Raw genomic sequence first — 11,920 nt, 5'->3', positions numbered from 1 at the left:
AGAGGGATTAACTAACTTCCCAATGTCACATACACTAGTGAGTGGCTGAGTTTGGATTCAAGTCAGGTACCCTGTGCTCAAATACGGATTGCCCCTAGCCATTTTATTAGTTTGCTAGGTGTTGGTTCTTTTTTTCTAAAGAAGGTTAGTTTTACAATGAATTAAGGCAGCGTGTGACTTGTTGACAAGGATGGTTCTGCTTAATGGCTTTTCTATATTGCAGGTAGACATGCAAAGGGAAGTCCTGTTCACAGGGATCCAGACCCAAGGTGCCAAACACTACCTGAAGTCTTACTACACCACCGAGTTCTTTGTGGCTTACAGCTCTGACCGGACAAACTGGCGGATCTTCAAAGGAAACAGCACTAGGAACGTGATGGTCTGTGTGCATTGTTGTTTCTTCCCGAGCCTAGGGTTACTATATCTTTTTTTAAAATACCTTTCTGGGTGTTATAAATACAAACGGCTTTCTTAGTGTCTTATGGAGGAAAGAGGTAAAATGACGTGTATATATGTATTACAAATTAAAAGATTAAGCTTGACTTCTGAAATTCCAAAACTCCATAAAACTTGAAAAAAAAAAAATCTCTTTATAATCAAACTAAATACCCAGACTTCTCAGATTGGCAGATGATAGGCAGTAGGGTAGAATATCTGGTCTTGTGCCTTAAAGAGCTCATGCTAAAAATTGGCCACCAAGAGTTTTGATTTTACTAACTCTTACATTTTATTTTGTTCTCTATTTCAGTGTAACTGAAGGAAATAATAGTGTTAATAGCAGTAGTGCTCTGAGGCAGTGTGATTCTCACATTTTCTTTTTGCTGCCATGCCTGAGGAGTGACTTTCCCCTGTTGGACTGTCCAGGGGCTCAGCCTGTTTATTCCCAATGACCCAATTATACCAGCCCTAATTCTTCCCCTTCTTCCTCACCCCCCTCTTCAAAGAAAGCTATCTGAATGCAAGGAGTCAGTCCACCATTATTACACTGATAACCTTGAATCAGTTTCATTTTTTCTGTAAATCATTTACTATGTTACTATCTTCTATGTTATCATTTAGCTATTTCTAATAATAAATTATTTGTACTATACCTTAGAATAGATCATGAAAATCTTAAATTATGGTTCTTAGCAATCTGTATTGGAGACAGTACACAAATTACAGTTAAAGTCCATAGCTTAAAGATTTTTGCATCTATGTTCATGAGGGATATTTGTGTGTAGTTTTATCTGTTTATACATTTTTTGTTTTAAAATCAGAGTAATACTAGCTTCATAAAATAAATTAGGTAGTGTGCTCTTCTATTCTGTTTTCTGGAAGAGATAATCTAGTATTGGTGTTAATTCTTTAAACATTTGGTATAATTCACCAGCAAAACCAGGTGGACCTGGAGATTTGTTTTCTGGGAATTTTAAAACTACAAATTCAATTTCTTTAAGTTACAGGCTCTTCAAATTACCTATTTCATATGGGGTGAATTTGGATAGTTTGTGTTTTTTCAGTCAATTGGTCCATTTCCTCTAAGTTGTTAAATTTATGTGTAAGAGTTGTTTGTAGTATTCTCTTATTATCCTTTTGATGTCTGCAGGGTCTGTAGTGATATTGCCTATTTCATTTATGATATTGGTAATTTGCATCTCTTCTCTTTTTGCTTTGTCAGTCTTGCTAGAGATTTGCCAGTTTTTAAAGATCTTTTCGAATAACTGGCCCTTTGTTTCACTGCTGTTATCTATTGCTTTTCTGTTTTCAATATTCCTGATATCCACTCTTTTGTTTTAGTTGGCTCTTCCTGACACTGTTCTGGCAGGGAAATGGGATGGGGCACAGCCTCTTTACAGCCAGATAGAGGTCAAAGTCCATTCCCTACTTGGCCTCCTCTGTTGACACCGGAGCTGGGACCCCTCCTCTTTGCTGCTGGGGGGGGATGGGATGGTATCCACTGACACTGCAGGAGCGGGAGCCTTATTAGAAGCTGGAAGAGATGAAGATCCTGGGTCTCTATTTGGCTTTCTCTGACACAACCCCAGTCAGGGTGTTGGGGTGCCTCCTTACAGTCTCATGAGCATGGAAGTCTAGGCTCCCCAGATGGCCTTTGCTGCTGTGGGTAGGGAAGGGGCCACAGTGTTTTCTATTCTATGATGTTTGGCTTGAAGTAGAATAATTGTTATCTAAAAGTTTTCTGTCTTGTTAGACTGCTCTTTTCTGGTCCTGAGGCTAGAGAAAGAAGGCTTTTGCTGGCTTTTATTTTCTTTTTTTGGTCTGCACCTATTCGTGTTTCCTGGTCCCTGGCTTCTTTACTTATAAGTCTGTATATGTGGTAAAAAGAAAACCCAGGGGACTCACCACTGTGTTGTTCCTTGGGTCCTGAGAACCCCAGCCAGTCTGCCTTTTCTCCACCTTTCAGAGTCTTTTTATGTTTTCAGTTGTGCTTATACCATCTTCCTGAAGTGGAAGTATTCCCAGGTATCTTTTAAGACCAAATTAATTTGATTCAGGCTACATGAAAACTTAATATTACAATATTAGATTGGATGAAAATTTTATTATAAAATCACCTTATAGAGAATTGTTATAATATAACTAAATTTTCCTCTCTTCCTCTAGTATTTTAATGGCAATTCGGATGCCTCTACAATAAAAGAGAATCAGTTTGACCCACCTGTTGTGGCTAGATATATTAGAATCTCTCCAACTAAATCCTATAACAAACCTGCCCTTCGATTGGAGCTGCAAGGTTGCGAGGTTAACGGTAAGGAACACAGATGCATTGTTTGCTAGCTGCCACTCAGAAAATCAAGATTTGGGGGGTATGGGAGAATGGGTAGAATTTTTAGTTCTCTTCACTTAGGCTCCTAGAATAACCTTTGTGAAACAGAGGTTCTACTCAGGTAAACTCTCATTGTGATCTAGACTGAGACTGGTTCTGTCAGCCAGAGGGCAGGCTCTCTGAAGAACTCCGGGATCATATGGATACTGCCTTGACCCTCGAAAGAAGGGCCCTAGCGAAGAATGACCTCCATCAGCCCATTTTCAATAAGAACTGAGAGTCAAACTAGGTCTGACTCTTCCAAAGTCTTCCAGCCAGGTCACTCAGACTTTAACGTAATAAAAGTATCTAGCAACATTACTGGCATATATTAGGTGTTCAGTGAATGTTTTTGAAATATACATCTGCCTCCCAACTTCCTGAAACCTTCCTTGAACTCTGTATTCTGTTTCACACTCTGTGTAGGTATCCAAGCCTTTTCTATGTAAGCTTCTATTTTTCAGGGGATGTAATGTGACCTGTGGTATAAATAAATCTAGATAATCATAAATGGCCATAATAAAATTCTACTCTATATAACAAGATGCTTAAGGATTTTATCAACTCTTCTTCTTCTCTGACTCTTAAAGTGGTGCTTTCCAAATTTTTTCACTTCAAAGCACATATAAAATATAATATCTGTCTCACAGTCTGGGGTAAAAGAATGAAGCAATCCACCCTGGGCTTGGCTGATCTAGGCACCACCTAGCTGCTCAAGGGCTGAGGGGGGAGGGAGATCAATATACAGTCACACCTGTCCAGCAAAAATATTCTTCAACAAGGAAGGCAAAATAAAGACATATTTATACAATATATATGTATATATGTATATGTATATATATATATATATATATATATATATATATATATACACACACACACACACACACATACAGGCACACCTAAAACTTGCTGTGGCACATCTGTTGAGGAGCTACAGTGCCTTCTCTCAGGGTAGAAGGAAGAAACCATGGCTTACAGTGGAGAAAGCTGAACCTTGGAATAAGTTTCTTATCAGCTGATAAGAAACTTGTAAGCAGATAACAGTACAATAAACTCTTGATATTCATGAGGGATATGGAAATGGGCATTTTGTCAATGTTCAGATAGCAATGCTATGTAACATCTTCCACATAAAATGCAAATTTGGGGGATTTCTCTGGCAGTCCAGTGGTTAAGACTTCGCCTTCCAACGCAGGGGGTGCATGTTCGATCCCTGGTGGGGAGTTAAGATCCCACATGCCTCATGGCCAAAGAACCAAAACGTTAAACAGAAGCAGTATTGTAACAAATTCAGTAAAGACTTTAAAAATGGTCCACATCAGAAAAAAATTGCAAATTTTGATCAGGCAGGAAAACCTGAAACAGCTCTATAAGTCATTATCGTTTTTCTTTCCATATGGTATGCAATGTAACTGGTAGTTTGTTCAGGTCATAGAGTCAAGCTACCCTAAAATGTGACTTTCAACAATGTCAGTCTATTTAAAACCTCTATTTTCTATACAAGAAGTATTACTTTTTAAGATCTCTTCACTTTCTTGATGTTTATATAATTAGTATTAGCAGTAAGCTTTCTTCTTTGAAGCCTTTTTTTCATGAAGAAAGTAAGGTATCACTTCAAGAAAACGTCTGCATGATTTGCTAGCAAGAACAAAGTGTCACAAAGATGATGATGATGGGCAGTCATCTGGGCTCACTCACTAGATATGTTTCTTACACTCATGGATCAGCTTTGTTGCCTGTGACATTCAAATTTATGCCTTGGCAAAATTCTAAAGGGTGTATCACATGAAGCACCCTCAAAGGGTTGGAATAAAATATTAAATGTGACTACTAAGGTCCCCTATAACTTCTTCTTTGTAGCTTTTCTTAGAAGAAATAGAGTATGTTTTTATATACATAGATACTTTAGGAGTATTGTCTACCTCAAAGCAAAGAACAAAGGTTCCATGACTCACTGAAGGAGGGAAATGACATCAAATGGTATTTAATGTCAGGCTTCCTGGGCTCAAAGCTAGTTTCTGATTCTTCTAGCAGTATTATTTTAGCCAAGTTACTTTTTCTTGCTGTGCTTTTGTTTTCTCGTTCGTAAAATGGAGATATTTAAGAGCATTAAGTAATACGTGTGAAGCCTGAAAACAGGGTTTAGCACTTGGACAATAAATGTTCATTGCTGTGATGGTTGTTTTTGTCATTACTTAGCAGTAATATTATTTCTTGTCTCCTCTGAAGTGCAAAATGCCATGCAAGGAATATCAGTGGTATATAATTAATCACATTACTTTTTTCTTGACAGGATGCTCTACACCGCTGGGTATGGAAAGTGGAAAGATAGAAAACAAGCAAATCACAGCTTCCTCAATTAAAAACTCTTGGTGGGGAGATTACTGGGAACCCTTCCTTGCCCGTCTTAATGCCCAGGGCCGTGTGAATGCCTGGCAAGCCAAGGTGAAATGTCCCCTGCAAAGGGAATCCTCTCAGCCTTTCAGAAGAAAGCATAGACCCTCACTAAAGGGAACATGGGGGCCCCAGGAAGCCAGAGTATCATCTCCTGCTTCTGCAGATTATGATCCTAGGTCTGAGAACTAGGCTGTGTGCTGTCTTGATAGCTTTAGCTCGAACTTTGGCTCGGAGAGAAGTTATTATCTCTGTGGTCTTGATTTAGACTAGGGGTGGGCAAAATTTTTCTGCAAAGGGCCAGATAATATTTTAGCCTTTGTGAGCCATACATTCTCTGTCATAACTACTCAACTCTGCCACTGTTGCAGGGAAGCAGCCGTCAACAATATGTAAATGCATGAACATGACTGTGTTCCAATAAAACCTTATTTACAAAAGCAGGCAGTAGGCCAGGTTTGGCCTCGGGCTGTAGTTTGCCAACTCCTGATCGAGACAACTTCCATTAGGGATAAATGACTTAGGTTTGCAACATCTTGTCTTCTTTTTGTTCTCTCCAGAATTTAGCAATATTTTTCATTTTCTTAAGAGTGTCATTTAAATTGTCTTGTTCTCATTTTTTCAGAACCTTGTAACATTCCTTTTGATAATTGGCAGCCTGATAAGATGCTGCAAAACCAGGTTTATAAATACGTGATCTAAGTTTTGTAAACATCTCGCAGAGAGTTATATTGCCTCGATATTAGCCCATTGAGTAATTAAGGTAACTTTTAGTTCTAGGGTAACTATTAATAATTGACTCATATTTATTTCATTCTTCGACTGACCTGTAAAATCTGAATGGCATCAGAAATCAGAACAGTCCAGTCAATCAACTTAATCCAGGTTCCCTGTTTTCTGTCCTCCTAACTCCCTCTTAAGGAAGCTACACTCCAATTCCCTGGACTCTGTATAGAATCCCACATCCTAATCTTAAATCAAGCCACCAGATAAAGGAGGAGGGAATGGTGTGATGCAAGGGGAGCAAATAGAAGAGACTATCTGGGCCCAATACAGAGAGTCTTGGGCAACTATGTCTGTGCCTTGAGACTCATTTCTGGATCATCACAGAATCACAGAATGTTAGAAAGGCAAAGGGTTTTACAAAGCATCTGGTTCAGATTTTCCTTTTAAGTCCAAACGCAAAAGAGGTTAAATAATTTTAGCTTAGCCTGGTGGCGGAATCAGGAATCCCACTCTCCCGATAGACAGATCTATGCTCCTTGCACCATTTGAAGCAACCCAAGCACCTCATTTTGCAATTTTGCAAAGGGGGGAACTGAGACCCACAGAAGTTAAAGTAATAATGTTGTGTAACATTATATTGATTTAATTTCTATAATATAAATAAAATAAAATAAAATAAATATAACTAAAATAAAGGGACTTCCCTGGCATTCCAGTGGTTAGGACTCCGCTTCCACTGACAGTGGCCTGGGTTTGATCCCTGGTGGGGGAACTAAGATCTTCAAGCCATGCAGCACGGCCCAAAAAAAAAAGTTAGAGAGAGGGTATCAACAAATTCTTTCCCAGATGCCCCTTTAGACCTGTTCATGGTGTAACCTTGTCATCCCACCCTCCATTTTACAGCCTTTAAAAAAATTTTGCCCTCTATATAATTTACTCTTAGTTTTGTGATATAGTAAAGGCTGCAAAGATAAAAGTCTAATTTTAATTTTTAAAGCTGTCATTTTAAATCTGGAATTTTAGGTCAAAACTATTTGTTTCACTTAACCTTCAATAGTATGAAATGTCATGTACAGGGTTTCTTTAGAGAGGTGGAAAATCTAAGCCAGACATATGCAGGTATGCACGCAGACTGAAGTGTCTCTACCTCTTTGATGCCTCCAAAAAAAATGTACACCTGCAAAGCTCCCCTAGCTATCTATATGCATTCTGTATCACTCGTACAACCTTGATTTGAAGACACACTAAAACACCACCAGATGTCACTAGAGGGTGTTACAAAATTAACCAAAATTATCTAATACAATCATTTTAATTCAATTAATTTGCTTAAAAAATACAATAACATGTGACTACACATATACGTACACATGTGACTACACACATATATACACATGTGACTACACATATACATACATATGTGTATACACATATATACATACAGACATGCACATATGAGTGATGTTGAGAAAATATATCAATATTCATTATTTCATATAGAATTGAATGAGACTATGGGGCATGATAAACCTCCCAAAGATGAAAATTAATCTCAGATTACTCTAAAACTCAATTAGTCTTTCTGATTCTCTTTCTCCAAGCGCCTATCATCAAATAAGGCATTTTGTTAGGCCAGAGACAGGACAACTACTATGCCATATCCAGCCCTGGGTGTAGCTTTATTAGGTCTCTCAGATATTACATTTATTTGAAATATCAGAAAAGAAGAAATTGGACTACTTCTCCTATTGGACATTAGCAATGGAAAGAAAATTGGGGCTTTTCTAAAATAAGTTAAATTGGGAGAGGATACTATCTAATTCTTTCTCAGATAACTCTTCAGTAATATCACCATAGCATTTAAATAAACTTGCTTAAGAGAAAAATATTTACAGGTAATTTAGCAATTTAATACTTTTTCTCAAATAAAATGTATTTATTTGTTGAGCACCATCTGTGTGCCATACACCGTGGTGAACACCTGAAAACAAAACTAATTCCCTGCCCTCAAAGGGTAAGGAACACAAGTAAACACATAACTGTTGTACAATGCGTGAAATATTCCAAAAGTTTATAAACCTGCTGACAATAAACAAGAAGGAACAGGGAAGGATTCTAGGAGACAGGGAATCCTCAGGGATGAGACATAAAAGAAATCCTTCCAGCTCAGTGCATTTCTAAGTATCTTGGTCTAAAAAAGCAAAGGTTTTAATGTCAAATGCATTGTTCTAATCATTTTCATAGGCAAACAACAACAATCAGTGGTTACAAATTGATCTGCTCAAAATCAAGAAGATAACAGCGATTGTAACACAGGGTTGCAAGTCTCTGTCCTCTGAAATGTATGTGAAGAGCTACACCATCCAGTACAGTGACCAGGGAGTCGAATGGAAACCTTACAGAGAGAAATCCTCGTTGGTGGACAAGGTACAGGGGTATCTTGGCAAAAAGAAAACAATTTGAAAACTGCTATGATGAGAACAGAACCTCAAATTTGCAAATAGTTCTTTGTATTTGATAAGCGTGCTCTGACATGCGTCACTCTTTAAGTCTTCTAAGTCCTAGCTCTGTAAGTAGCTGGTCTTGGGACAGGGACCATGCACACTATCTTTCTGCTTTGACTGAGCCACCTATAAAAGAATGAGGACAAAACAGCAGCGGGTGGTGTGAAGTTTAATTAGCTCTGATTGAGAAAGATGGTGAAAGGGTTGTCTCAGCCTGCTTGGACTGTATAACAAATTACCATAGACTGGGTGACAAACAAAAAACACGTATTTCTCACAGTTCTGGAGGCTAGAATCCTAGATCAGGGTGCCAGCATGGTTGGGTTTTTAGTGAGGGCAGTCTTCCTGGTTGTGCTTTCATATGGCCTCCCTTGGTGCATGCACACACAGAGATGCCATGAGGGCCCTACCCCCATCCTAGCCCTAATCATCTCCCAAAGGACCCACCTCCTCCTACCATCCTATTGAGGATTAGGGTTTGAACATATGAGTTTTGGAAGGATACAAACATACAGTCTGTAACAGGGGTCTAGAAAACCTTCTACCGTATTAACATTAGCTTGGATGTACTTGTTATTCATGGCTGATCACATACATACCCATGGCCATATACATTTCAGTGTCATATTGTTATTCAAACAATTGTTATCCTTCCTGATGAGGAGACTAATTTCCTGCAAGATGAACTATTCCATTATACTCCTAAATTCCTAGTTATACGGTTTTAAAATACTACCAGAGGCAAAGCTAAGGAGAGGAACCTAATATTCCAGGAATGGGAATTGGGCTGAAACCAGTAGGAGGGGCAACACAGGAGAAGGGGATGGAACTTTATGCTCATCACGGGCTCAGCACTTAATCTCAGTTAATGGATTTGAATCTCTTTCTCTCTAAACCCTTGAGTTGTTTATTTGTTACGTTTGGTTTGGTTTATTTCTCACTGTATCAAGATATCCTCATAGTAGGGCAAAACTCATTTTTATAAACAAATTGTGACTTAGCTTCTGATGTGTGTAAATCTTGGGGAACTTGCTGGGGATGACAGAAACACACCTAAAACACAGTTCAGTTGATGATATAGGGCATATGACAAAAAGGATAAATAAAAATACATGATGTATTTTATTTTAAAAGTTAGTAATAGCTAACCATTTATTGGTGCCCATTATCTGGCACTTAATAAATGTCGTATGTTTACATACTCTTTAAAATCTTTACAACAGCTTCTATGAGGTAAAATTTATTATCCCCATTTTGCCAATAAGGAAATGGATAATCAGAGACTACAAGTAATTTGCTCAAAGTCACATAGCTACAAAGGGGCTAAAGGCAGATATGCTTTTGCGGCTGCCCCACAGCACCATATCAGATTTCTTTATTTTTCCCTGTTCCAGCTCAGATCACTGATGAGGTGATATCACTAAAGAGGTATGTCTGGAGTGTGAGTTCATAATTGATTGAGGATCACCTTTGTGATAATGTTGTATGTGTTCATTAATGCTCACAGTTTGAACTAAAAGGATAAAAAATTATAAGTTTTTCAAATTGAAATACAGTTGGTATACAATATTATGTTACTTTCAGGTATAAGATTTTTATACCCATTATGCCATCCTTAAAGATTTTCTCATATTTTGCTTTCAGATTTTCGAAGGAAATAATAATATCAAAGGACACGCGAAGAACTTTTTCAACCCACCAATCATTTCCAGGTTTATACGCGTCATTCCTAAAACATGGAATCAAAACATTGCACTTCGCCTGGAACTCTTTGGCTGTGATATTTAATAGAATTGATTATTCTAAAAGATAGGAGGGACTCAACGATATCAAACCATTTAGAGTGGACAATGTATTTTAGAGCTATTTTAAATATTAAAATTTTTCCACTATTTCTCTTTTCTCTATTAGAGAATAAAATTTTATATGTGAAACCTTTATAACTTCTTATAACCACTAAGTAAGATGATGACTATTATCTCTGCATTAATTTGAGTATAGATGGGAAAATATCAAGAACCAACAAGAAAAGGCTTATCTTTCACTGATTAAAAATGCTATATAAAGTAATATTCATGTAGTTAACATTCTTCATTATAGTTCTCAAACCCTAAACACATTAATAAAAGAGATATTACTCTTTTAAACCATTTATAAGCCCAGATAACTTTCATTCCTATATTTTTCTTTAAAAATACTATGATTTAAGAGTATAGGAAACAAACAGTATTTCTCAATGGTTTGTTTTTCTTGACAGTGGAGAGAAAAAGTCTTACTATATGAAACAACACATGCTTAAAATACCCTATGTTACTGACACGATAATGACTTTTCTGACCCTCCACGTGTAAAGATACAAGTAAGCATGTTTTCAGTGGTCCCGCTGGACTTGTGAATCTGGCCTGGTCTCCCTTGGGACTGATTGCATATATTGATGTTCAGGGTTAGGGATCATTAATAGAACAGATCTAAAATAACCATGGGATGGCTGAACATGTAACCTTGGCTTCATTCTAGCTGGTAGTACATGGCACACTGTTTCAAAACACAGGCTCACCTACAGGAAAGTGAATACCTATAATAAAGAGCGTTGGAACCCTTGGCCCAAATGCAGCTGTTCTTGCTAGAACTGGCCCCTGGCCAAAGTGGCAAACAGTTGAAATTCTCTCTCAGTGCCTTTCTCTTTACGGCCCCAGCCTCCACCTCTCCCTTCCCCTTTCAAGCACTCCCTTCCCTGGGAACTCAGCATCTAATAATTTTACAGACATTGTGAGACTGAGAAGCCTTCTGGTATCCTCTGAGTCACATGGGAGAGACTCACTGGTGACGCTATCTATTTTAGTGGAACAAACCACCCCAAAACTTAGTGCTTAAAACAGCCACCAATTTATTATTTCTCATGATTCTGTAGGTTGACTGGGCACAGCTGGGTGGTTTTACTGCTGGTTTCATTTGGGGTCTCTAGTGAGTTTACAGTTAGACAGTGACTGTAGCCAGAGTCATCAGGAGGCTCAACTGACTGTTGGGAAAGCTGGTCCTCTGTCCCTCTCCTAGTAGTTTCAGATTCTCTCCTCATTGCATGGCTTCTTCACGTGGTCTGTTCACCTGGTGTCTCCAACAAGTGATCTAGACTTCTTATAGGGTGATAAGGCTCCCAAAAGCAAGTGTGTTCAAGAGGTAGGAAGCAGAAGCTGCCAGTCCTTTTTTTTTTTTAATAGATCTTTATTGGAGTATAATTGCTTCACAATACTGTGTTAGTTTCTGTTGCACAACAAAGCGAATCAGCCATATGCATACACGTGTCCCCATATCCCCTCCCTCTTGAGCTTCCCTCCCATTCTCCCTATCCCATCCCTCTAGGTCATAGCAAAGCACCGAGCCGATCTCCCTGTGCTATGCTGCTGCTTCCCACCAGCCAACTATTTTACATTCAGTAGTGCGTGTATGTCGATGCTACTCGCACTTCGCCTCAGCTTCACCCTCCCAC

At 38.4% G+C, this 11,920-nt stretch overlaps 1 protein-coding gene across 6 annotated transcripts in view; it reads left to right on the top strand.

The window, feature by feature from the left end:
• The window catches only part of F5 (coagulation factor V), an 87,846-nt gene extending 77,343 nt beyond the window's left edge, over positions 1 to 10,503 (top strand). For 5 of the 6 annotated variants that reach the window (XM_024742433.1, XM_024742435.1, XM_024742434.1 and 2 more), the window contains 5 exons: positions 224 to 379; positions 2,605 to 2,749; positions 5,103 to 5,254; positions 8,174 to 8,356; positions 10,078 to 10,503. In XM_024742433.1, coding sequence (XP_024598201.1) covers positions 224 to 379; positions 2,605 to 2,749; positions 5,103 to 5,254; positions 8,174 to 8,356; positions 10,078 to 10,221 — 780 coding nt within the window. In that variant the 3' untranslated portion in view covers positions 10,222 to 10,503. Of the gene's footprint in view, positions 1 to 223; positions 380 to 2,604; positions 2,750 to 5,102; positions 5,255 to 8,173; positions 8,357 to 10,077 lie in introns of those variants that run through there. The other variant, XR_003002911.1, reaches the window with a different exon arrangement.
• Positions 10,504 to 11,920: the final 1,417 nt, after the last annotated feature.

The sequence above is a fragment of the Neophocaena asiaeorientalis genome, unplaced genomic scaffold, assembly GCF_003031525.2.
Source record: "Neophocaena asiaeorientalis asiaeorientalis breed wild unplaced genomic scaffold, Neophocaena_asiaeorientalis_V1.1 scaffold99, whole genome shotgun sequence".
Lineage (NCBI taxonomy): Eukaryota > Metazoa > Chordata > Mammalia > Artiodactyla > Phocoenidae > Neophocaena > Neophocaena asiaeorientalis.
This window is presented reverse-complemented; position numbering and strand designations above follow the sequence as displayed.